The sequence below is a fragment of the Hirundo rustica genome, chromosome 17, assembly GCF_015227805.2.
Source record: "Hirundo rustica isolate bHirRus1 chromosome 17, bHirRus1.pri.v3, whole genome shotgun sequence".
NCBI lineage: Eukaryota > Metazoa > Chordata > Aves > Passeriformes > Hirundinidae > Hirundo > Hirundo rustica.
In genome coordinates this window covers 8,432,465-8,459,350 of record NC_053466.1, presented here as the reverse complement: position 1 = coordinate 8,459,350, position 26,886 = coordinate 8,432,465, and the positions used below count along the sequence as shown (strand labels likewise).

Below are 26,886 nucleotides of genomic sequence, written 5' to 3'. Positions count from 1 at the left end.
TGGTTTTAAGACAGTGGGAAGTAATTATTAACACCAGTAATTTCCAGGCTCAGTTATTTTTTATTTGTCTCTTGCTTCCCTTCCTGCTAGGCAGTGCCTAGTACTGAAAAGCTTAATTCAACTAGGCCAAAAAGATTTCAGGAGATTAGGCTGAGTAACTTTGAGGAACAAGAGTTAATATTGTGCTTCAGTAGACAACTACATTGTTGATCTAGGGTCTGGGATTTTGAGGCTTGTGGCACATTGTATAAATCCAAAACAACTGCTCCATTTGGATTGAGTGTGATGTGGGTCATTATTGAAGACCCAGTAATTTGCTGAAGCAAGAAGTATTAGAGGAGATGCTGGAGTGTTCACTGATGTGCACTAGTTACTGTTATCATAAAAGCCCAAAACCTGAGAACGTTTCATGAATTAACATGCAAACTCTTAACTACTGAGTTGTGGTAGAGCTCCATCTGTGAGTTCTAAGTCAGAGCAGGGCTTAAAAATAAACTCTCCTTCATGAATCATGTGGAGGACTAGCTCTGCATCTGAGCTGTTTTGGTGTCTCTGGTTTTGTCTGGCCCTTTCAGGTTTTTAACAGTTTGGGCTTCCTCTGTGTCTGGGCCATTCTCTTCTCTCAAGCCCTGGCTTAAATTAATTTTTTCCACATTACTTTTCTTTTTCCTTCACATTGCTATTTCTAGAGGCATCTCCTCCTCAGTCATATAATGGGATTGCAGGGTAATTCTTAAATTGCCATGTAGGAACAGACCTGTTTATCTTCTGTGTATTGTGTTGAACCAATGTATTCTTCAATGTTGTGGTCTTCATGCTTTGAATTTAAAAAAATAAACAAAACTGAAGGCTGCAGGTTAGAGAGATACTATTGTAGTAGAACAGAAATAATCTTAAGTCTGTAGGTGAATAGTGGACAACTTTGTAAAAGCTTTTGAATTGTTTTAGTTGTCTCTCCGGTAGAGTTATGATTATTCCAGTCAGGTATTTATTTTCAGTACTAACTTCTACCAAATATTTCAGCTACAGTCAGTCCTTGTATTACTGCTGTTGATATAGTTTGTGATAGTCTTGCCTTCTGAAGAAGATGAGTGACCTTGGTTTTATTCTAGCCAAGGTTAACAGCTTAAAAAAAAAAAAGAACTGAGCAGTTTTTTGTTGTTGTTGTCAATAGATAGTCTTGCTTGAAAGCCTGTTAATCATGGGAATGTTACTCTAGCACAGCCAGCTGAGCACTTCAGAAAGGAATGAGATGTAATTTCTCAAGAGGAAACAGAGCCAAAAGCAGTTTGCTGAGCAAGTTGTTTGCTTAATAGAGTACTTGAATCTGTAAAATAATTTGATTCTCTTTGCTTTCTAATTGCTGTGTTGAATTGGTGCCTATTCTAAGATGAACACTGTGCCATGTGTTAGTTTCATCTAATACAGGGGAAAACCTTGCAAGATAGTTTTGACTCAACCTGTCTTTGCATCTCTATGCTTCTGATCTAAAGGGCATTTACAAATGTTTTCAGATAGATGCACATCAGTAGTGTGGAAAGGTTTGTCAAAAGTATCTCTGACATGCACCCAAATTATTGTACTGAATTCTCTCTTGTGATAGTAAACTTCTAATGACGGCTGTATCAGTTTTCTGCCTTAATTTACCAGTAGGTGAGGTGAAATGTACCTCTGGCGAGTTAAAGACTATGTTAGAAAGAACTCTTTTGTAGTGGCTAAATGTTTCCATTAAAGAAAGTTAATATCCTTTCTCTCCTCAAACTTGGATTTCCATTATTTTTTTTCTGATCAGGTTCATATCTTCCTGATGGAAGTGCACTGGATCCTGATTATTACTTCTCCACAATCAGCTCCAGCTTTTCAGTTTCTCCTCTCTTCAATGGTATTAACAATAAAGAGTTTAACATCCCACTGGAAATGCTCCGACAGCTGTTGAACATGGTACGTGATGGGTCTTTATGAAGATTGCAGTGACACTGTCTTCTAGATATTTGCTAGAAATAGATGCAGTTTAAGTTTAAGAATTGCAAGTAAAATGACAGCCTTTGTCTGTCAAGCTTTGTGTAACTTTATTTTTATGGCATTTAATGTCACGCTTCAATAGCGTTCCTGAAAAGCTCTCATATAAACCATGCAGAATTTGGAAAATTAAGTAAGTTTATATTGGCTGCTTTCTGCTTTAGTCTTGCAGACCATTTGTTCTGGTGTAATCTGTGTAGTGCTAATTGCTGAAATAGAAGATTGGGGTTTGCTGTGAGAGTGAGACTTCCTGAAGGGTTTGTCTGCTGGGAATTCACACAAGTGACAGAAGCTGCAGGCCCTGTCTGCTTCTGGCATCAGCTATTCTGGAACAGCAGAGAGGCTCAAATGTTCATGTTGCAGCCACAATTTCATCTGAGGCTTTCTAGTGAAGTGATTTGTGTTTCTGTGCATTAGCAAAATTTTATTAAATTATATTCTGCTCCTGTCTAGAGTCACTAACAGGAAACATCCTGTTTTACTTTGGGTTTTTTCCTCCATAGGTAAAGCAGATCGTTGAGGATTCTCTTCTGAAGACCTTAGATGCAGTCATAACTGAAGTTGCAGAGGTATGGTTTTACCTTCCTCCTTTAATAACTTTACTATTTCATTTTTTTGCCTTACTACTTGCAAAATTAGTATTTTACCTATGTAAGGTATGCCTTCTCTTTGCAAAAGGATACTAATTTCCTTTTTGAACAGTTATTTCAGTGGTTTAAATCTAGCCTTGGACTGTGTAAAATGATGAAGGGGGGTGATATTTTTCACTAATTGAGGAGGAAATAGTTATTGTCCTACGTTAGCTCTGTTGTCCTAATAAATTACAGCATTGGTGCCCAAAACTGGTTTACTGTAGACTAAGATCTTTCTTGCATATTGCAGTTCCATTGTCTCTTTTCACATATATGAAGTGCATTGTTTGTTTCCAGTTTGTGGCTTGGAAATCACTGCTGCTCTTTCAGGAGCCATTTCTGTGAGTTTGTCAGCGTTGCAGCTCCTGGGCTTTCAGAGCTGGCAGAGTTGGTTCTTTAGGTCTGTGAATCCTCATTTCAGAACAAGGACTTGTTTCTTGTTCTCCCCTCCCCTGGGTGCAGTTCTGTCACGGTCTCCACCACATTTTATGGAGTTTGCCTCATTTCCTCAGGGCATGAAGCTGTGGTGAAAGGCGTGTGTGCTGAAATGTGTGCAGAAATGACTCTGCCTTGCTCTCAGCCTCCCATCGAGTGCTGCTGCGTTTGAAATGTAGGCCTGACTGGAGACAACTTCAGCCTCTCTTTGCATCTCAGTAAAGTGAGAGCTTTGAGTCCTCCCTCTTTTTTGCTTTTCTGCTTTTAGCCTTGTTGTTAGAGGAACAGACGTGCTCTTCAAATCAGTGACTGAGTCTTGTTTAATGCATTGAATGGCTGTACTTTTGGTAAAAGTGGAGAGGGGAAAAGCTGTGAGGTTACTTCTTGTACATTGTGGAGGTGGAGTGAGGTTTTTTTTTATTTGTATAATGGAAAAGACTTCCTTTTGAATCTAACAGATTGCTTCTTTTCTCTTTCAGATGGGTTCTAGTACAGATCTCTATTACAAAACCTTCAGTGACCCTCTTTACCTTGCTCAGTTTAAAATGCTGAGAGATACACTATACTATATGAAAGGTATTGTACTTGTTTTTCTTCATTATGTTTAGGATCACAAGCATCATCTGCTTGTATTGAGTGCTTGAACATTGCTTTTGCATTTCCTGGGAATTCTGCTTATGGTATTAAATTTGTATTTTGCAATGTTTCCATTATAAAAAGGTGCTATGAAAGAAGAAAAGTATATTTTGGACACCATTAAAAGGATTAATAGATGGCATTTAAATTGTCTGTTCACTGGTGGACTTTGTCACAATATTGATCTTTTAGACAGGACATAAACTTGACCAAATAATATAATTTATAATGTAGCAATGACTTTTATATATGCTTTTATTCTGATACACTGATTTCCATCCTTCCAGTATAATATTGATTCCTTTTCTTTCTTTAGACCTTCCCAACTCATTTGTGAAGGAAATCCATGATTTTGTGCTGGAGCAATTCAACAGCAGCCAGTCAGAAGTTCAGAAAATCCTCCACGATGTGGATCGATTGCACAACGAGCTGAGCCCCTTAAAACTGCGTTGCCAGGCCAATGCTGCCTGTGTGGATCTCATGGTGTGGGCTGTGAAAGATGAGCAAAGTAAGAAAAATGCTCTTTGGTCTCTGCAGTGTCTGTTTGTTATGTTCTGACTTGTAGAAATACTTACAGAGTAGACAGTGCTCAGAAAAACACTAAATTTCAGTGGAATGCTCTTTACTTTTAGAATACAAGAGTAAAACTTCTATCAAAAGGTTGTCAGATTGGTTGGCTGAGTAGTTAGCCTTCTCTTTGTAGAAGTGGAAACAGAAGCTTCCTGTTAATTATCTCTAGGGCATGCCATAAATGCTGAATTGCATGCAGCTATTTATTTTCTAGTTTGTGTTTTATTTACTGCTCTTAATGTCTTAAATAATTCTCAGTGGCTCTTTTAAAGGAAATGTTTTTTCTTCTTTGCTAGCAGGACTGGGAGGCTCTTTCTTTTCCCCTGTTTTCTTGTATAAATCTTACATCTGCTGAGTATGTGAAGGATTTTTTTTCTTTTGGACATTGCAGTATTTGATTTCTGTTCAGTATGAAGTATGCTCAAAATCAGCTCTTAGTACTATCCCTCTTTCAGTCACAATGTTTTACAGAGCTGTTTGGTGCAGGTGCTATGTTTCTAGGACTGTTCTTGCAGAAGCAGCACTAAATCTTATACTACAAGTTTGAAACTTATAAATTCTCTCCATTATTTTAGAAATTCCAGTAAGCATTGGGTTGTGTATGGCCTAATAACAAATTGAAAATATTTTTTTTATTTAAGGTGCAGAAAACTTGTGCATCAAATTGTCAGAGAAGCTGCAGTCAAAAACCTCAAGCAAAGTCATCATTGCCCACTTGCCACTGCTAATTTGCTGTTTGCAGGTCTGTCTTTACAGCATTTGTCATTAATTATTGTAATTACTCACTGTATCAGTGAATGAGAGTTTGGGGAGTTTTACAGATTGCTGGAACACTTTATCTGCTATTTTTATTACTTTCCATCACTGTGTTCCACATTTGGATATCAGAGGTCTGGTATGAAAACTGGAAACTACTTCTAGAATTTTCTTAGCTCAACTACTTCATGAAGAATGATGTTCATGAGGGTTTTTTAACCAGGATTTGATTTCTGAACTATTTAGCTTTTTAGTCCATTACACAAATAGTTAAAATATTGGGACTGGCAGGTCACTGGGGTTTTAGACTAAGCCTTGCTTATTCTAATTTTTGTCTTTATTGGGCACTTATCTAGTCTTAAAAATGTAGTGTTTGTTGTAAGTTATCAGGTTCCTCTAAGTGTTGAAACTTGTGCAGTAACTTTGTTTTTGGAGAGTGCAGTTCATTTCATGTAACCCCTGTGAAAACCCCCAGGAAGAGAGCAGCAAGGCTTGAGTGGTATATGACACACCCTGGAAAAACCTAAAACAGTTAAAGGCTTAAAATGTCTAAATCTTCTGCTAAAAATTGAATCTCTCAAACCTATGTAGGATTTGTTTTGTTTTCTGTTTGTTTATATTGAGCTGAAGTTGCAAGCTTGCAGCTGAAATAAAAATAGTGTTGTTTTATTCTAAAGCTATGTTTTGTTATTTTTGTCTTGTTTTGTTTTTTTTTTCCTTTTTAGGGTCTGGGTCGTTTGTGTGAGAGGTTCCCTGTTGTGGTTCATTCTGTCAATCCATCATTGAGAGACTTCCTTGTGATACCTTCCCCAGTGCTTGTGAAACTTTACAAATATCACAGCCAATATCACACAGGTAAAGGAAAAAAGCCTATGCTCCAGACTGATTGTTTTCCATCTTGTGTAGCTTTTCCATACTTTTTGGTATTTTGTGATGGTGCAGCTGTAGGTGGAATTGTACAATTTTTTTTGGACATGGGGAGAAGGGAAGCAAATGAAATTGTGGTAGAAATGTGTCTAAGGGTAAGCAGTAGAACTGCTGTGTCTGTTCTGCTGACACTGAGCGCTTCTGTCTTGGGTGAAATTCTGCAGCCAGAGCCAGTGCATAATTATTCTCATAGTGAGGGAAAAGAAATCGCATACCCAATTGGAACCTCCCTTGTTTCAAGTTGAGGCTGTTGTGCCTAATTCTCCTACAAAGGCTGCTTCTGTCTGCCCTGTAGCCTACTTTGCAGTTTGGGAGGCAGCCACTGGGTCTGTCAAAGCTGCTTCTTCTCCAGAGTGAACTAGGTCACGTTCCTCAGACTCCCCATACACATCCTCTGCTCCAGCCCTGTGACTGTCCTGGCATTGGGCAGGTTTTTGTTGTAGTTTTTAAATTTCAATACCGAGTTATGATTTCCAGAAGAAAAACATTCAATTCAAATCACTTGCTGATGCAAAAGCAGTATTGTAATGCTAGAGCCAAACAGTGAAGTAGTGAGTGGCTAAATTTAGGAATAATAATTTAGGAAGAGTCAAATGCAGTAGTGGCTTGTATAGCTCATCAAGTGGTGTTGATTTGTGTACTCCTGTGTTCTTAGTAGGTGGGAATGACATCAAGATTAGTGTCACCAACGAGCATTCAGAGTCCACTCTAAATGTAATGCCTGGCAAGAAAGGTCAGCCATCCATGTACGAGCAGCTGCGTGACATTGCCATAGACAACATCTGCAGGTGAGAGGGGGCTGGCACCGTGCTGGGCACGTGCTGTTTCCCTGGCAGAAAAGCCCTCTGCCCATTTAGAAGGTGCTGCCACGAAATCTTTGTGTCTTGTTTGATTGTGACTTCATTTTCCTTCAGGCATCTCTTGGTTCTGTTTATGTCCTAACTGTAAAATAATAATTCAGTCTTACTGGTTTGCTTCCCACGTCTGCTAGTCACCATTTTCAGTGGGTAGGTGTTTTTGTAGATATTCAGTAAGGTTTTTTTTTTGTTTGTTTCAGCTTAGGTTGTCACTTGAGTGAGCCTCCTGTAACAGAGGGATTGTCACACACTTGTGTGGGCAGTGATTACTCTTCCCTTTTAGACAGCTACAGAGAGCTAGAGGGAAGACATAGTTGGTGACTAGAGACAAGGAATTAAGCTTTCAAAGCAGCGGATTCTGAATTTACCTTATTGCATATTCCCATCATTATTGCTTCTGGAGAAAGCGGAAGTAGAAACTCAGCTCATTTTTTAAAATGTGTCTGCAGTGTTCCTTGGCAATCAGTTCTTACTCTTCAGTATAAACCTGCTTCCCTTATATAGATGGCATGCATTTACAGTAGTTAAACGTGATTTGTTTTATTGCTGCATTATGTTTTTTCTGTCCATTGTTACTCCAGGTGCTTGAAAGCTGGCTTGACCATAGATTCAGTGATTGTTGAGGCCTTTCTTGCCAGTTTGTCCAACCGCCTGTACATCTCTCAGGAGAATGATAAGTAAGTTGTCAGTCAGTCATGAAACCAATTTTTCCTTCACTCATTGAATCTTAGACTTATTCTAAGATGTAAGTATTGGCAGCGTTAGTTTAGAATTAAATGTCTCAGAGATTTATGGGCTTGTGCATGGGGTCAGGATCTTCCCATGCCAGGTCTTTGCAGAGCTGAGCCCGTTTTCATACTGAGAGCTATGGATTCAGTTTTGGGGGATTGAATCAGCAAATCTTGGGTGAATATTAGCCAATTTTGAGTCCTCAGCTGAGTGATGCTTTCTCTTCAAGTTTCTGCTGCTAGATACATCTTGTCACTTGTGGCATTTTGCTCTGCTCACCAGCCAAGAAGTCTCATCTGTAGTAGCTGGTCTGACTGTCTTAGTATTTTACCCATCATTTTTGCCTCTTTTCACTGTTGTTTTTAGAACAGTTTGTTCATGGGTTAGTGTAGATTTCTTCAATTATGAGTTTGGGAGAGGTTATTTTATATTTTAAAAATCAACTTGTGCAAGTATATCCTCTAATGTTGGGGATATATAGAGTTGCAGTATTAAAGCTGTTAGCGATGTTTAAATTTAGTATAAGAAGTGTTACTTATATGAAATGTAACTGAGGTCTTGGTACCTGTTGGACAGTTACATTTATCACATTGGGGGTTTTGTTTGTTTTCCTAACAGGGAAGCTCATTTGATTCCTGACCACACAATTCGTGCTCTAGGGCACATTGCAGTGGCACTGAGGGACACCCCAAAAGTAATGGAACCCATCCTGCAGATCTTACAGCAGAAGTTCTGCCAGCCACCTTCTCATCTTGACGTACTCATCATTGATCAGCTCGGCTGTTTGGTCATCACTGGGAATGTAAGGAAAGGATTGGCCAAGAGTGCCAGTTCATGATACCTTTCCTTTAGTTACATGGAAATGTGTTTTAGAAAGTGCGTTTGCAGAAGGCTTTTAAGGCTCCTCTTTTCTTCACTACAGGTAGACACTTGGACAGTCTTTGTGATACCAGTAAACAAAAGCTGAGATGATGTGTAAAGTGCTGTCCCTGTAAAGATGTATCCCCATAGAAAATAAGTCTTAAAAAGAAAGACTACAAAGCTCACCAAACTGAAATGTTTTCAAAAGTTACTGAGTTTTTAAGCTTGGCTTGTCACAAATAAGTGGAGAGTGTTTTCTTTTTGTATCAGTAATTAACTTTCCAAGTCTTGTAGGCTCATACATTTAAAAGTATGGAAGATTGTATTTTTCAGCCATACAAAGATTAACTGACTTTTTCCAAATGTTATTTGTGCCTTCGAACAAGCAATTAATTGCCAGAACTCAGAAGCCTGAAAAAATGGTTTCCATCAGGAAGGCAGAATTAAAGAACATAATAAATTTTCTAAAATTTGACCAGTTAAAAACATTCACAAAAGCAGTGGTACTGTTTGCTTCATGGAAGCTGAAATCATTGCTCAGGCTGTGGCTGCACACCTATCTGAAGAACGTGGTAACTCTTGGAGTATTTTACAGAGCTGTTCTTTAGAGGGATTGCATTCAATAAGCTTTACTTAAGGATTTGCTTTTGGTTTTTTGCAGCAATACATTTACGGGGAGGTGTGGAATCTATTTCAGCAAATCAGTGTTAAAGCAAGCTCAGTTGTTTACTCTGCCACGAAAGACTATAAGGACCATGGATACAGGTAACACTCAGCTGTGTGCCTTAAATGTGTGAAAACTGTATCAAATACCTGTTGTGCTGCTTTGGGGTTTTTCACTTTGTCCCACTATCAAGCTTTATTACAAGGTTGTAAATTGTGCTGTTCTTTGATGTTAAAAAGAAATATATTAATTTAAAAATATTAGCACTCCAAAATGCAGAGATTCCTGAAAATGCTTTTCACTGCAGGTAGCATTGATAGCTTTTACCTCTGTAAGGAGTCAGTGTTTGTGAAAGATAATTGACATTGATGACTTATGTTATCTGTGATTACAGTAATTAATTACTAAATTACAGTAATTAATTACTAAATCTCTTAGCCCAGAAAAGCTGAGAGTGTGGTTTGTTTTGTTTTTAATGTGCTCCTGGTACTTGTTAGGCATTAAATACAAACCATTAACAGTTTAATTCTTTGTATGTAAGTTATGCATTGTTGTCTCCACTGGAAATAAAGATTATCACTGACTGTTGGTGGTTGGGGTGGGCTGGATACCTTTCAGTGCAGAGCGGCAGTAGCTGGGAGGACTGTTCCTGTCAGTGTGTTTTAACAATGCAGTCTCAGCTTCAACAACTGATATGTGTTCTGATCCCTCTGCTCAAGAGCTTTCCCAAAACAGAAGCACTGCCCTCGGCTGCTTTTTGTCTGCTACAGGGAAGTACTTTCCTTGTGGCCATGACAGCATCATAAATGCAACATCCTCCAAAGGCACAACTTAAAAATAGTTTTTCACTTAAATACCAATTGCATTTCAATTGCCAGTAAAGTGATGTGCTGCTCATAGAAACAGCTAGAAAAAAACCTGTGAAAATATGTCAGTAGCCTTATTACAAGAGTTACTATCAGTATTATCAAGAAAACACTGAAAATATAAAACCCGAGGAGTTGCTTGTTGGTAACTGTTCTTTCTCCTCAGGCACTGCTCCTTAGCAGTCATTAACGCCCTGGCCAACATCGCTGCCAACATCCAGGTAGAGCACCTTGTGGACGAGCTGCTGATGAACTTGCTGGAGCTGTTTGTTCAGCTTGGGCTGGAAGGAAAGAGAGCCAGTGAGAGAGCAAGTGAAAAAGGACCAGCACTGAAGGTCAGATATGCACTGGTTTTTAACTGTGTGCAGCTGTGCCTTCTGTGGGTGGCACTGCTGAACACCCAGGGAAAACCCACGCTGTGCTGAGCCTGGGAGCGCGTTCTGGTCGTGCAGTGAGTGCAGGCCTGGGCTGCCTGATCCGTGTGGAGTGTCCCAGGTAAAATGGGATAGCTGCAGTTCAGCTGAGACTGCCTCAACTGCTGTGTCAGAGGCAGAGCTGCAAAAGGGAAACCTGGGATGCTCTGGAATCGGTATGGGAGACAAACTGCTGCCCTGACTGAAAGCTGTGCAATTCTGCGTTTGGAGAGATGGCAGATTTCAGATGGATTGAGCTAGGAGGCAGTGTTTCTTCAGTGTGAAGATGCTGAGAGCAGTTCCACTAGAACATTCTACTCAATGCAGAGTACAAGTTATGAAAGGTACTCTGAAGGTGGGATTTCTTAATTTTCAAGAAGAGATAAAACACTGCACATGCTGTGCTCCCCAAACAAAAGCAAATTTTTCTTTGTTTGCCTATGTCTCATCTTCTCAGCACACTAAAATTTGCTTGATAACCATTAAAATGTTCAGTGATTTATTTTTTCTATTTTCATCCATTTAAAAGTGATTTCTGTGAGGAGAAAAAATACTTTATTTTTCTTTTGCTGTTGCTGAGAGTTGGCATGGATGTCCCCTGAGTATGCCCAGGAACGGAAGTCATTCCATCTTCTTCACCCTCAGTGCCATGTGTTATCATAAAGAGGCTGATATTTCATTTTTTTTTTTAAACGAATGCTAAAAAGTGGGGCTTTTACAGAAATTGTGTAGTTCTGCTGGGTTCTGGCTATTGCAGTTAGTTTGCATCTCTGCTCTGACTCTGAAGCAGTGGATTGTCCTGAAGTTGACAAAAAAACCATGGTGATTTTTTCCAGTTGTCCTTACCCCTTAGAGTGTCTTCTGTGTTATTTTATTCTCTTCAAAAACCTTGAGAAGAGAATCTTTTGTTTTGCCTTATCTTGACTCTCCAGGAAAGAGAACAGAAATTTGTTTTAGTTGGGCTGCACCATTATTGTTTCATCTGAAGACTATTTGGTTTTGTTTCTCTATTGCTCTCTTCTTTCCTTCTTTGTTCTTGCTTTTTTTAATTGCTTCCTTTTGGTTTATTCCACTTCATGCAAAGCTGTCTTTCCTGCCTCATCTGTGGGGGGCCAGCAGTCTCTCTCTCGTGAGAAGGGAGCTGGAGCATTCCCTCTTTCCCAAATCCGGTGTGGAGGGATATGGGAGGTTGGGAAAGACTTTAGAGTGGTGTCTGTGCCGTCACTGTTTGCCTGATCAGAAAAGGTGAGAAATGATGTGCTGTGCTCAATGAATGTTTTCAGTTCTTAAATACTCTGCTTGGCCAGGAGCCAACACACTTGTATAGCTGCAATTTTAAAAGTCCTAAAAAGTCAAAGGAAATACGTCTTTTCCTTATGTTTCTTATATTTCAGTGGAAAAGGCTGTTCCTCCTGCTTAAATAAATTCTTGAAAATCCTGTCTTTTTTCCAGGCTTGTTATTTTTGGCTTCATTTTGATAGTAAAATGAAACTTCTGGTAAATATTTGATACTTGTTTGTGGCCGCCCATTTAATGTAATCATTTTTCTAGAAGTTATTGAATATCAACAAACTGTGTGGTGGCAGGGGAAAAAATCCCTTCAATATGAGGAAAACCTGAAAAGCTTTGTTAAAAGATTCCAGGGTGTGTTCAGTCCTGTCGATGTCCTTGTGCACATCTCTTTGCAAGACACAGACTTGTAATGTTTGATGCTTGAAATCTGTTTTATGGCAAGTACTTAGAAATGCTTTTGTAGATGTTTTGAACGCTTCCTTTTTCTTCTCCAGGCCTCCAGTAGTGCAGGGAACCTGGGTGTGCTTATTCCAGTCATTGCTGTGGTGAGTATCCAATGGATGAGTTGTTGCAAACAATAATTTTTCTTGCATTGATCAAGTACTGGTGCTATTTCAAGCAAAATGATTTGATTGCTAGTGCAGAGGTTACCATCCCGGAGAAATGTAGTACTACTGTAAAATGATACACCTTGCTCTAAGGGGGTGAACCATTTGTTTAATAATGACAAATCTCTTGAAAAGAAAGGATCTTTTATGATTCAGTGTTAGATTGTTTCAAGCCATTAATTCAGGAGATTCTTGAGCTAAAAAATACTGCAGGGAATATTACTTTGAATAGTGTTTGGCATGCAGTGTAATAAATAACACATATCTGTGGCCTGAGGGGAAGTAAAAAACAATAGAAACAGAGTGAAAAATAAATCTTAGTTTGCAGCAAAATGAATTCTGCTTTTTAAAAGGAAAAAAAAAATCATTGATAAAGAAGCGGGTATGTGTCTCATGCCTTCTGAAATGAGAATTGGCTGTCAGGCTGAAATCATTTTAGGAAATGTGCAAGGACACCGATGTCCATGCCAGACTCATTTATTCTGAAGCATATCTGTGTTCACTCCTGGATGTAATTATATTGTGTGGAAAAACCATCTTTTAACAAAGTACAAGTGTTCATTCAGGAAAAAATTGTAGGTCTAGCTCTCCAGTGGAAAGTTTGGTACATCCAATGCGTGTTACCAGGTCAGTAGAACTATTTGCCTAACTGCTGTAGCTTTTACAAAAAAAAAAGTCACATCTGAAAAATCCATAGACAAACTTCCTGAAGGACAAAAGGCATCATGCTGCTTGTTTCCCTCCTGAAGCTGAATTATTCTGTTGAACTTTTCCTGCGCAGCTGGTGAGGCAAAAGAGAAAAAATGTATCCCATGCTTGCAGTAAGGACTCCTGCTTGTAACTTGTTGGTACTGCATGTCCATTAACAGACAGGAAAAAGCATTCATTTCATACTGTGCCCCCTCAAACCTCTTCACTGAAGCTTGTCAAAGAGAAGAGTGTAAAATTAGCACTAAAGATCAGAGGACTTCCTTCCCATATCTCTTCCACTGTTTTTGTACATCAGCCCTCCCCAAATTCAGCAGTGATCACAAGGACCAGTTCCCAACTTCAAAGAAGTGAGTTTATAAATTGGACCACTGTTGTTCAACAGTTGCTCAGTTTTTGCATGAGCCAGCTAGTGCTGCATTGGGATATTCTAGTCAGCTGTCAGTGATGATGATTTGAGTGAAAGCAGGGCCATTCCTTGCATACTGAGAGAAGATCAGTGCTTATTAGAGGCTTAATGTAGAAGTTATGGGAGTACTTTTCTGTTTCAAATTTTTATTGATGATAGATTTGTTCTGAATAGCTGGGGATAACTGCATTTTTCTTAACCAATGTGACCTTTAAATATGCAGTCAGATAGGGCCAGAATCTGAAGCAAGAGTTAATGGTTACATTATGGTTGTTGAAGCAAATATTTGACTTTCTTGCACAATCTGTGAAGATCATGAGTTTTGAGCAGTAGCTCATTTGCTTTTCTGTTTGACCTCTTTGCCTTGAATAATTGTCTTTACTTGAGTCCCCAAAAACCTGCATTGCAGGTGTTCCAGCTCATTCAGTCATTGATAAACTAATTAAACCTAGGGCAAGAATATTTAAGCTTTTGCGTATGCTTTTCTTTTTGAATACAGATAAAACAATAAAATGTGTATATGAATGTTAATGATTTCTGTTGTGCACATCCAGTACTGAAAATTGTCTGTCATGGGGGGAAATATCTGAGTTTCCTATTCAGTATCAGCTCTGCACTGGAATATTAACAGAGTGATTGCCATAAATGGCTTTTTTTTTCTAGAGAGGATTAGGTGATAGTGAGCCAGTGAAAAGAGCATTTTGCTGACTGCTTTCCCTCTAAAGGATTTTCTGAGGATATTTATATCATTTACCAGGCTTGCCTAATTCTGATAGCTCTTGTACCAATGAAGATCAGAGGATGTATTGAAGCAGTACAGGTTAGATCAGGGAGAAGTGGTGAGTCCCTTAGTATTTCATTCCTCCCAGATATTTCTGCCTGCTATTACTTGATACACTGGTCCATGAGGCTCATTGTGTGTGAATCTTAATACACATTCTGTGTATCCACTGAACATTAAATGTGATGCAAGCAAAAGAAAGAACGGATACATTTCATCTGTTTCAAGTTAAATTGTGTAAAATGTCCAGGAGAAGCTTAGGTGTCTATAGCTGGTCAGGTATTCAGGATTTCCTTAGTCCTGTTTATCATAAACAGACATCCTAGCACAAATTCAGAGCTAAATTTCAAGACTCCAGATAGTCTAAATACTTTATTGATTACATTTTATACACTGATGCAAAACACAAAGTGTAAGTTACTTTGTGGGGTTTTTTGGGTTTTTTTGCTAGTAATACACTTGTATCAATACATGGCACTACCCATTTTAAACTGCAGTCAAATTATCTACTGCTTTGAGTCCATTCATGAGAAACTACCTGTAGATAATATGTTTTCTTTTTATACCAGTGACTTCTTTATTGGCTAATATGACAATAAATTTTCCTTTACGATACTGGTATTTTAACATGTAATTATACAGCCCACATATAACAGAGTGTGTTGGAGAGTCTTCTCTGCTTTTAAGATGTGGCTGGGTTGGCAACTCTGCCCATGAACAGAAGGCAGCTGGTGCGGTGCTCATAGATCAGGAACAAAAAGGGGCGGTCGACGACAAAGCGGATCTGAGTGGAGAGAGGCATGAACCCCACCGTGGTTATTGTTGCAGCCTCTGTGCCCTCCTCATTCACTGTGATTGTGCCTTGGTGATTGAACTGTTCAGGCAAACAAAACAGGAAAACAAATGAGAGGAATGGAGGCTCTCCTTAGTACACGGATGATGTGCTCACGGCCTTCCCCGCTCCGTGTCCCACGCCCTTGCTGGTCAGCCTACACAGCACCAAAAAGCTTTGGGGTTTGTTCTGTGGAGAAGCCTGTTCCTCGCTGACCACCACACTTGGTGCCTTTGACATCTCATTAAACATGTGCTGCATTCTGTGAACAGACAAGGACAGACCCACAACCTCCCTCCAGGAAAGATGAGGAAAAAAATATTGTTTTAGCTTAGTGTGCAATATTATTACTGTGCTGCCATATGATTGGGTGATAGAGTTTAGTCAGAGAGGAGGTGAACTGAGCAGTAAATACCCTGTCAATGGTGATCTTCTCATCTGATATACCAGAGTAGTCGCCTTTTCCATTGAACAGTTCTTCTATTCCCATGGATCTCAGATAATCAATCAAGTTATAAGTCTTCTCCAGCTTAAATTTAGGCATAACCACTTCTCTTGTTCTAGTAAAAATAAACAAAAAAAGGAAAAGTAATTGAGCAGATATGTGTGTGAACAGCTCCTTTGCTTTACAGACCTGTGGTTTGGATTTTTTGCTGTCTTCAGCAAGCAGGACACAGATGTAGAACTTGAGCATCATGACTTTTAAAACTGTACTTTAAAAGATTAATTCCTCTGCAAAAACTGTTAATTTGATATTTCATTTATAATGATTTGCATTATTTTTGTGTATAAGGTATGTGACTTTGATCAGTTCAGTGCATGCTTGTAATAAGTGTCGAGCTGTCAGATTTTCTGAAGTGGTAAACTGAAGATTTGTCACTTATTGTGTACAATAGAAATAAGTTGAATTCCTGGATAACACATGAAATCTTGTCTTTTTATCAAGTCTGAAGACAGATGTACTCTGTCATCTTCCTCAAGGGAGGCTTTATTAATTTTCCTCTCCCATAATTGTGATGTCCTTTGTTGATTGTGGAATGTGTTCCTTTACAGCTCTGTTGAAATGCTCAGTGCTGAACTGAACATAGGCTGATGTGATCAAGATTATTGGTGCAGAATAATCGGTTATTTTCACAGTCCTGTTTTTCCTTCTCATTGTAAACTTTATCAGTAAGAGTGTTTTCTTTAAATCTACATCATTAAATACTCAATAGAAAGAATTTTGAAACTTCATTACAATTTTCATTACCTCAATCATCCTTGATGGTATTTAAATTTTGAGAGATCACCAGTCCTGATTTTTAATTTAATAAATCCATTTTCTGGAGGTTTTGTTTAGGTTTTGTATTTTTAATCAAAATATATTCTATCTATATATATATATATCCTCTGCATGCTTTACTTACCCCCATCAGTCTCATCAAGAAAATACATTAAGACTTTACCGAGATGTGCTTTTCAGCAGATACCTGTTTGTCATGCTCTTCTGCCACTTTTCTACCACTTGAGGTGTGATCTGCTTTTCGAGGGCTTTCATGCCGGCCAGTTTGTGTGGGAGCACCACGAGCATGCTGATGTTGCCCACGAAGGGGAGCTGGATGATGCTGCAGTCCAGCTCGGGGTCGGCAGCAGCCAGGAAGGTGCCCTTGGTCTGCATCATCGGCACCTTCACCGTCTGCTTCTCGTTCAGCCGGAAACTTCGCTTCGTCGTCATTTCCACTGGAAACTTATTCTCCCAGGTTCCTGGTCATACAGTGCAGGAGACAGATAAAAACCCCAAGGTGGCTGGTTAATGAAATGTTCCCAGAACAGGTTTACGCCAAGTTTGAATTGGGAGTTACTGCAGGAGGTTGTTGATTTCAGTGAAGCCTGAATTAGAAGACAAGTTTTAAAGTGACTTCAAAATTCCTGGCATTCTAACTTAACATTTGTCTGATTTGAGTGCTCTGAATTACACAAGCAGGTGAACACAAACTAGAAATATGAATGTGGTTAGTGTGTATTATTTTTCCCTATGAGGAAACTAGAACTTTCAAGAGATGCAAAATAGTTTTTAGGATTTGTCTCTAGCAGAACATCTGACCCAGCTGTATTTTCTGAGAGATGTGATGCTTAAATCCAGTTCTCTTTGGAGAATGTTAGTGGTGTATCGAGCTAAGCAAGAGCTGGAATCATTTCCCATGAGATTATAAAAGATGCTATGCTGAATGCGTTTTACTATCTTAGTCCATTCAGTATGGTTCATTTTCTGTCTTAGCTTGAAGAGTTGAGGTGTTGACTGCTTAATTCTATGAGCCAGTTTGATGTGATAACAGGCTCCTGTAGATGTGCTGAAGTCTGACAGCTTTATGCCCAAATAATGCAGTCCAACACATTTTTGCAGCCCAGAAAGCTTTGCCATCAGGGTTTGAAGCTTTTTATGTGGAGATACTCTGGATACCAGAAATATTTATTGACTGTTTGAAAGAAGGTTTTTTAAATGCAGTGTTCTGTTGGTCTTTTTATAGAACTGTGGCTCTGGAATAAACATCATTTCTTAAGGGACAGACAAAGCTAGAAGATTATAGTGGAAATAGGGTTACCAGTATTTCCTGTAAAAACTCAGGAATTTAGGTCATCGTTGGCAAGCATGTGAGGAATGTGACTGACTGTGTGGAAAGCATACAATATAATCTTAATGGTTCTTTAGTCTGACTTTGCCAGATTTACTGTGGAAAAGAAAAGCCTTAAGTCCAACTTTCATTGTAATAATTCCTGCACATGTGAGGCTGATGGGAACCAGTTTGAGAAGCGATCAGACTGTGGTTAATAGTCTGAAAGGTATGGGGTATAAAATGGATTATGCTGCTCCCAAACAAATAGTCTCACTTCCAAGGAAAACCCAGTATCTGGCTGGTTTTCAGGGAGCAGAATTGACAGGTGTGGGACTCCAGCTGGCCAGTGACATGGGGCTGCTGTGGGCCAGGGGAGCTTCAGCAGCACTGCCATCCTCCAAGGGATGGGAGACACAATCAGCTCTTCCTGGTGAAAGACAGGAGCTGGGGAACGTTTTTCTCAAATTCAGTTTTGTAAATGTGTTTGTCTTGGGGTAAGAACACTGATCGCCAGCAGGAGCTGTGTGGCCAGCTGAAACCAGCTGGCACTTTATGACTTTTATGACTTTTGTGACTGTTTTGAATTTTCCCTCAAGATGTCTTTTGGATGCATCTGTGATGGTAGATGTTGTCTTTTGCATTTGTGACTGGAATCTCAGAAAAAATCACGGCAGTTTAGACCTGTCAACGTTCGTCAGTTATGGCTAAAATAACCAGCTCCTACTTGATAGGAAGCTCATAAATGCTTACTCAGAGCTGTGCAGAATGGGGGGGGGTAGGCTGGACATCTATACAAGATAAAATGTGCTTCTCACCAGCATAAGTAGTTTCCAGTAGTTTCTTGATGGTCTTTAATGTAAAAGGAGCTTGAAACCTCACAGTGTTTGCCAAGTATCTCACTACTCAGTCACTGCTTGTACTGAGCATCTCTGCATATCTGAAAATGCTTATAGGTTTCTTAGTTCCCAGGGCTTAACAAAACTTTTCTGTAGTGTTAAAAAGAGTGCAAATGGAAAGATGTGGACAAAATTTGGCATGTTAGAAGGAGTAGTGGGGAAACTAAGAAACCTAGGAGCAGAACTTGGTTTTAAAAAGTTCAGTTCTGCTGAAAGTAGAATTCCCAGGAGAATGTCACTGTAAGATAAAAGAATGAGAGAAGTAGAGAACTGATCTTTGTTTTGAGGGTTAGAGATGACAGCCTTCAGCAGATGGCACCAAGGCAATTTGGACTAACAGGACTTCATGGGCAGGAGAAAAACCCTAAAGTCTTTTTGATCTTGATGACTCCAGAGTTCCAATACCACAGTTGTCTATTTTTGTGGTGTTTTTGTTATTTTGAGATGGCACGGATATTTAACAATTTCAGAGTGAAACCAAAGGGTATTTCAAATTTCACCAAATTATATTTTAAAAAATACCTGTTTCACTTTGTATAGTCATTTTCTTAGTGTGCTTTAACAGGCCCTGTATTTAGGATGATATGATCATCAGGGATGTAGTCAAGGATGCAAGTAAGTGCCTGTTGGATGGTACTTGAGAATAGGAGATGATCTGGATTTAATGCTAGTGATTGCTTCAGATTCTTTTAGGGATAAGTGGATATTCAAGGAAATAATTCCTTGCAAGTGAGTGGGAAAAGATACATTTATAGGAATGGTGCTTCGATAACCTGCTGAGATGGCAGGTGTAAGAGAGGCCTTTGTTTCCTGGAAGCAGGGATATAACTGGGGAAAAATAAACTCCTTTAAGAATTATGGAAAGGAGTGTGTTGTACAGGTAACCTGGTTACCCTTCTGGGGTAATCTGTCTTTCCTTACCTGTGTTTTAAATCACCTTCATCTGATTCTAATCTTAAACAGTCAGTAACAGATTTCCTTTTATCCTCAGTTCTTTCACTGGCAGCTCCCGCCTCTTGCTCATTTAATATAATTTTAAAAGTTTGTTGAAAAACTAACAAACTTTCAACCTGAGGCAGGTAATTCATCTTGAAAATCTCACCACAGGCTCTCAGTTCAAATGTCAAGACATTGAAAATAAGGGTTTATAATAAGAATATATTGTAGAGTCTTTACTTCAGGCCTCTTTAACTGTTCAGCCTTTACTAATACATGGAGCCTGTATCAGCAGACCATTCATTCTGAATTAACTGAATTATTCCATGTAGTGAATGTGTTTGGTTTTAGTTGTACAAGAACAGTGTTTGGTTATTCTCTTAGGTCTGCTCTAGGGATTTGTTGACAAGGATCACGCTCTGATCATATTAAAAAATTGCTTCCTTCAAGCTAAAATTCTTTGTAGTCATTTGTATGAATTGTGAATACTTCAGAGATGTTAAGTGCTTTAACTGAAATCAACCAGTACCATTTCAGTGATGCCAGGACTGAATGTGGCTAATGACTTGCATATGGATCTATACCTCCCCATCTGGTGCTTCTACAAAGCTTAGGCTTTCTGGGGCTATTCTGCATTCATGTGTTGTTTTTCTGTATTACCGTGAGTTATTAAGGATTTGGAACTAGTAAGCATTTGCTCTGTGTATATAATACCCACTAACTTCAGAGCATTGTTGTGCTACAGAAAGAGGCAGAAAATGGGCTAATAATACAGATTGCTAATGATGGAGTCAGTAGGTTTTTTGTAGTGTACATTAAATTCTGTCTGAGATTTCTAATGACATATAGCAGTGCATTGCAAACAGAAAATCCATCACTGAGATTGAAATAGAAGAGTCTTACCTTTAAAGTAAAGACAATTAAGAATCATCATCAGTGTTGTAGGGTTTATATTCACAAGAGCTTCCTTTATTAATCCCTTGGTCAGCTTCAAGATACGTTCGTTGGTTTTGGCTATGAAGCTGGGATCTGAGAAATCAGCTGGTTGGGCATCAGCAAAGTAGTATGTTTTCATATTGTTTTTGAAATCATTGAGAATAGAGAAGTCTTTATGAATATAAAGGTCATTGACAGACCTCAGTGTGTAGCCAAAGTTGCGCCTGAAGAGCCGATGGGTGAGTTTGCGGAAGAGGTTGTGAACGGTCATGAGCTCGTATTTGCTGCTGGCATTAATGAACTCTTGAAAGCCAAGAACAGATAACACTTCCTGCTGGGTTTGATCCTTCAGACCCAGGGAAATCATAGCCATTGCAGTGGAAATACCAACAGGAGCCATGATAATATTGTCTGAGGAGCTAGCCTTGTCTGCCACGCTGCGGTAAAGGTTGAAGCCAAAGTTTGCATTGAGGATATTGAGGCGCTGGATTCTGGTTTTGCCGTGGAATAGTTCAAGAATATTTCCTTGCTGAACTTCAGAAACCATCTGTGGGGCAGCATCAATAACATCACTGTAGTCATCTTCACTCAGTATCTTATCAAGGTCTAGATAGTCCTCTTCCTCCTCCTCTTCAGGAATCAAGTCATTAGTGATGGTGTTTTCTCTGTGGAACTCGAGTGGTAGGTTTGGCATATAAGTCCCATTTTCGTGTGGCTGTGCACCTTTAAGGCTTTCAAAATGCTCAGTGACGTCCTTGACTCCGCAAAATGTGGAGGTTATGATGAGAGCAAGGGCAAGCAATTGAAATAGGAACTTCATTCTGAGAGGTGAAAGCCTGGAAGACAACATACCACAGTTGAGAGGGTCAAGGGTGATTGAATTTTAGTTACCTATTCCCTGATTTTAGGATCATGCTGATTTCTGTCTCAGCAGCGGATCTATAGTTACCTTATTCGACAGCTGTGTTTTTTAGGGGAACAGATGTCGATGAGATGGATAAGTCTCTGTTTTACTGGTAATTGGCTTTGCTTACACAATGCCTCCAGCCTGCCAAAGGATTGGTTGCCTCCTCCCATACAAATAGTTGTTACTGGCATATTTCAACAGTCCCAAAGTCATTACTCAGAATATGTGGGACTCTTTATTTTAAACCGTTACGCTTAAACTGTGCGCTAACTTTGAGTAGCGTGTGCTGAAAGTACAATGTGAAATTGAGTTTGAAGATTTGAGCTTGGTAGGAAGAAAAGGGACTCCCAATCCAATCCCCTGCAGGAGCATACCAGAAGGCTGAGATGTACTAAAAAATTTGAAAAACAAACATCCTGTAGCTACAACAAAAATGGAAGTTTTGTGGGAGTATTTTGGAAAAGCAAGGCAGCAATCTGGTTGCATTTTAAGAGTATTTTTCAAATCAAGAATTTTCTTCAGTACATATTTGAAGAGAATCCATCAGACATACTCAGCTGTAAAGCTGTCTACCAAGAAGTAGATCTGAGAGACTTTTTACCATAATATTGGGTGTTGTAATTAAAGTGATCTTAAAAAGATATTAAAAAGTGTCATTCCCCCCTGCAACAATCAGATATCAAAATGTAGGTGTTCAATAAATCTGTCAGCTGAAACTGAATGGGTGTCTGAATGCCAGGCCCTGGGTTTTGCTCTGACTTAACTATAAAGGTATTTCACTTTAAATTACAAAGTTATTTCACTATAAATTTCAGAATTTATAAAGTTAATCTCAATTGATACATTTTCTTGAGTAAAAAGGCAGTTATTTACAATATAATACAGGACAAAATGCTGAATACAGTTAAAACAAAAATCTTAAGAAGATGTTGATTAAAATGCTTTTTAAGTTAGGAAAGAGAGCTGTTCTGTAAAGTATAAAGGTTCACATACCTGTACCTGTTCACTGACCTGTATATCAGTGAAGAAAACCTTGAAGGAAAATATTTTCAAACATGTTGTAACAGGATTGAAATAACTGAGCTGACATTAATTTTTGAAACTCTCCCCTAGACTAATTTGCTTTAAATCCTAAAAATTTAAGGTGATCCTCCCATACAAAAGAGCACATTGTTTTGCAGAAATGAAGGATGCAAATAAGATGCTTATGAAAATGTTTTATGCTGTGAGTGAACACCTCGAGTCACTCTTTTTCTAATTGTTTCTCCATAAATTCATTAGTTTTTTTCCCCGCCCCCAGAAGTCAGGCCCTTAGGGCTGAGATACTCTCTCCAGTAACCATTGATAAACATTTTCTGCTCTTGGCACAGCGGAATTTGCTGTCTGTGTTCCCAGCTTTACATTCTCGCCTTCACCAAAGTTCAATTATTGCTCAGCTGCACTTACACAGGCAAAACATCCCCCTTCTCTGCAATATGTATGTCTTTGATGAGATCTACCCAAAATAACAGGAGAGGTAAATGAAGCTTACCTTTAAGCCAGTGCAGGGGAAGGATGTGTTGAAAAGCTCAAGTAAAGGGAACGGCAGGGTTTAAATCTGAACTTTGACGCTGGTTTTTTGTGTATCTCCCAAAGTAAACATTCTCTAAACCAAACACTGCTAAACTTACTTCGTCAGCCAAAATCCCTCCCTTGCCTAGTGATCTCTGCTGAATTCTCTGTTGTTTGTTGAACTGCTTTTATAGCTCTGCAGGTACTTGTTCCCTTTTCAGGAAGGTCTTGGAGCAAAAATCAGAGTATGTAAAGTTTCAAAGTCAAGCACGAACATAAACTTGACTGTTAATGACAGGAAAAGCTCTGTAGCTGCTATTTCGTGCTGAAATGGGGGACAGGGGAGCATCTTAATGCAAATGTGTTTGAGGCCTCTGTGGTTGTGATGGGCTTTCTTCAGCTGGTGTTGTATTGGTGCAAAGATTTCCATTGTACAAAGAGCTTTTTACCATAGTGCTGTTCACCAGCTTAAACTCAGACTGATTTTATTATAATAGAGAGATTTTTTTCATGCTGTTCCTTTTTAAATGACTAATCTCCCTCATGATTTATAAATGCATCCAAAGCTGGCTTTATGTAAGGTTTCACTGAAGTACTGCTGGCTCTCAGAGAGAATTATTGTGGTTAGAGAAAACTTCTTCACGCTAGATTAGAATGTAACATTTTGTTAATAAAGTTTACAGTTGTAATATACAGTCATATTGAATAAAGCTTGTGGTTTAATGGACAATTTCTTTTACTTTTTTATACACTGCCTGTGCTTTAACTCTTCTTAGGATAACACAGTATGATCTTTGTGATATAAATTTATCTAAAGTTGTATATCATGTTGGCTGAGAGGATATACTGCTCCTCCAGTGGTAGCAGCTGTTGGTGCAAAAACTATCAGAATTTTAATAAATGTGTTGAAAATAATGCTCTTTTACTTGCTTGTTTAGATAGTAAATTCTTCTGAACTGATGTCATTCTGTGCGTGGGTGCAAACAATGAAAGATCCCCAACTGGTGCCTCAATGTATTTCCACAAAGCTGATAAACAATAGCAGCCAGAAGTGCTTTTGACTAATATTTATTTAGTTTGGAGTTCCTTTACACTGAAGCAAAGCTGCATGGCATTGTCTTCAGTGCAGTTTAAAGGACCATGTGCTCTCTTCCTCCCTGCCGTGGATAGTATACTAATATTATGTATTCTCCTCAGAGGTTACTGTATCAGCATGGTGTTATTCCTGTGTAAAACAAAGGAAATTCTTATTCAGGCATCTCAAAGTTAGCCTTTCAGCTCTCCAGAAAGAAAATTCCATCAATATAACAATAGCAGTATAATACTAATTTTCATAGGTGACAAAGAATACGAGCTTTGTAAATCATAGTTAAGAAGGGACATGAATTGATTCCTTAGTGTGGAATTAAGTTACTCTAACTCCCACCATTTTCTAATGTTAATTTTAATTTCTTTGCTAGCTCACTAGACGCTTGCCACCCATCAAGGAAGCCAAGCCCAGGCTGCAGAAGCTGTTCCGTGATTTCTGGTTGTATTCGGTGCTGATGGGATTTGCTGTGGAAGGATCAGGTACTCTGCATTCTAAGAGAGCAACATTGCTGCTCACATTTAAACTTCTGATGAATTTAATGCAACCCTCTGCAAACCATTCACAGTAGCTGGAAGAAAAAATGCAGGCATAAAGACAGTTCAAACAGCTTACATGACAGCTCTCTGGTGGAATTTCTTTAAATCTTTGCAGTTTTATTATCAGATTCAGCATGGTGCAAGCTGTACTTAGTTTTATTCCTAAGTTAATAGCCTTAGTTAGGAGTTTTGATAGCCAGATTACTGGAATGGAAGATAAGACACATGAGGTACAATGGTAATTAAGAAGAAACTTCACCTAAACATACTTACTAAGTTTGGAATGTGGATCACGTGTGTTGAGTGTCTGAGCTTAAGAGCATGAAAAATCTGCCCTAGAAGTAGTGCAAAGCTTGGTAATGACGTAACTTTGTGAAACTTGACTTTTTTTTAATATCCCTCATTCCACCTTGCTCTTTCTGCTTCTGCTCCAGGCCTTTGGCCAGAAGAATGGTATGAAGGTGTGTGTGAAATTGCCACCAAGTCTCCGTTACTCACATTTCCCAGCAAAGAGCCACTCCGGTCTGTTCTGCAGTACAATTCTGCCATGAAGAATGACACCGTGACTTCTGTAGGAATGCATTTCTTCTGTTACCTCCTTCCATAATGTCTGCCAGTGTTAAATGACATGGTACCTGTGATATATTGAAATAGCACAACATCCCTTCAACCTGCCTCCTATTAGTGAAAAGCAGCTCTTTCACACTATTCTTCTGATGTCAGGGTGCATAAATGACTTGGGGTCAGTTTTATGGGGTATTAATACAAGTGTTTAGGGAGGTAGCTACTACACCACCTTGATTAGGTGTTGAAAGCAAGTCTTTATGGAGATTGAAGCCTCTTAGTGCTTTTCCATCCATTTGTACCCAACAAAACTTGCACTGATTAAAAAAAGAGAATCGACCAAGTTTGAAAGGAAACAACACAGTAAGGCATTCACAGAAATCTTAAATTTGTTCTGTGTTGATACTGGTATTCTTCTCTCTCCCTAGCATTTGTAGGATAGATTTTGCAGCACAGATTTTGCCCAAGGGCTCTTTTTTGGCTTATGAAATCTCTTTGGCTCCCAAATAATACAGAAATCTGCATTGTGCCTAGGTGTGTAGTTCTGTGACACCAAAGACTGGCACAAGTCCATGAAGTTTCAGGAGCTGGACAGTGCTGATGTTGGTCGAACTCGCATGCATCTAGTGTAGGGCTTGTATTTCTTCATGGTATAACTCTATGGGAATTAGCAATTATTTCTGCCAGAAGCGTGATTCCAGATTTAATTCTGTTCTGTATTTGAAGCATTGTGACTTGCTGAGTCAGGGGAGGTTGGTGTGAGTCTGCAGGCAGAAGCATCCTGACATTGTTTGTGAAGGTTGAAACGTTAACAAATAGCTGAATGCATGTTTGAGGACACAAACTAATAGAGGACCTCCACCTCAGATAACTTCATGTATTCCTCTCTAGGCTGAATTAAATGAATTACGGAGTACCATAATCAATCTCTTGGATCCTCCTCCAGAGGTGTCAGCATTGATCAATAAGTTGGATTTTGCCATGTCTACCTATCTCCTTTCTGTTTACCGCCTTGAGTATATGAGGTATGTGTTTAGCTGTATTCTTCACTTACGAAACAGCAAAAAAACCCTAAAACAAAACAATCAGTAAATCTCTAAAACAAACAAAACTGAAACAAATAAGCACAACCCCAAACATCCCAACTTACAAAACTCTCCTTCCCTAGGGTGCTGCGTTCAACGGACCAAGATCGCTTCCAAGTCATGTTTTGCTATTTTGAAGATAAAGCAATTCAGAAAGACAAATCTGGTAAGATTTACCTGTCTAGGTTTCCTCTCATCTTGAGATATGAGGAAATTATCTCCAGGCCTGCAAAGCAGAAACAAATCAAGCAGCTATGTAACAAAATGAATCATGTTCACCAGATTGCTGCTGCTTTATTCTTGCCAAGAACACTGGTTTTGTTTTGAAACAAGTTCAATATTGGCTGAGTAAACATAAACACTTTTTAACTGTTAAGCCTGGTTTATAAAACAAATGTAATTTTGTCAATGAAACCTGTCACTTCTCTCCATTCCTCAGGCATGATGCAGTGTGTGATAGCTGTTGCTGATAAGGTGTTTGAAGCTTTCCTGTCAATGATGGCTGATAAAGTAGGTTACCTGGAAACTAAAATTTTGAGTTTGTGTAAATGTTCTCATTTCAGTTTATGAAAGTAAGTTTATCTGTTCCTTTAAGAGCTTCATACTTCTCTTTGGCATGTCTTTTAGCCTAAAACCAAGGAGAATGAAGAAGAGCTGGAGAGACATGCTCAGTTCTTGCTTGTGAATTTCAACCACATTCACAAGAGGATCAGGAGAGTTGCAGACAAATACTTATCTGGACTGGTAGACAAGTGAGTAAAGACTTCATGTTTCTCCTTTCACAATGACTGTTTA

General features: G+C 39.0%; 2 protein-coding genes across 3 annotated transcripts in view; one reads left to right on the top strand and one right to left on the bottom strand.

Annotated features, from left to right (window-relative positions):
* The window catches only part of PI4KA (phosphatidylinositol 4-kinase alpha), a 52,503-nt gene that overhangs the window by 6,323 nt on the left and 19,294 nt on the right, over positions 1-26,886 (top strand). Inside the window, exons 8-25 of one of the 2 annotated variants that reach the window (XM_040081196.1) lie at positions 1,793-1,941; positions 2,523-2,588; positions 3,566-3,662; positions 4,039-4,230; positions 4,934-5,034; positions 5,774-5,903; positions 6,631-6,763; positions 7,414-7,509; positions 8,180-8,363; positions 9,084-9,187; positions 10,119-10,287; positions 12,153-12,203; positions 24,277-24,385; positions 24,877-25,013; positions 25,898-26,031; positions 26,175-26,257; positions 26,531-26,601; positions 26,719-26,843. In XM_040081196.1, the coding sequence (XP_039937130.1) occupies positions 1,793-1,941; positions 2,523-2,588; positions 3,566-3,662; positions 4,039-4,230; positions 4,934-5,034; positions 5,774-5,903; positions 6,631-6,763; positions 7,414-7,509; positions 8,180-8,363; positions 9,084-9,187; positions 10,119-10,287; positions 12,153-12,203; positions 24,277-24,385; positions 24,877-25,013; positions 25,898-26,031; positions 26,175-26,257; positions 26,531-26,601; positions 26,719-26,843 (2,131 nt within the window). The remainder of the gene's footprint in view (positions 1-1,792; positions 1,942-2,522; positions 2,589-3,565; positions 3,663-4,038; positions 4,231-4,933; positions 5,035-5,773; positions 5,904-6,630; positions 6,764-7,413; positions 7,510-8,179; positions 8,364-9,083; positions 9,188-10,118; positions 10,288-12,152; positions 12,204-24,276; positions 24,386-24,876; positions 25,014-25,897; positions 26,032-26,174; positions 26,258-26,530; positions 26,602-26,718; positions 26,844-26,886) is intronic. The other variant, XM_040081198.2, reaches the window with a different exon arrangement.
* SERPIND1 (serpin family D member 1) lies at positions 14,518-22,954 on the bottom strand. The gene is made up of 5 exons (XM_040081199.2): positions 22,797-22,954; positions 20,326-21,194; positions 16,466-16,739; positions 15,412-15,556; positions 14,518-15,038 (listed from the first exon to the last, which is right to left on the bottom strand). The coding sequence occupies exons 2-5, from the start codon at positions 21,176-21,178 to the stop codon at positions 14,847-14,849; spliced, it is 1,464 nt and encodes a 487-aa protein (XP_039937133.1). The 5' UTR covers positions 21,179-21,194; positions 22,797-22,954; the 3' UTR covers positions 14,518-14,846.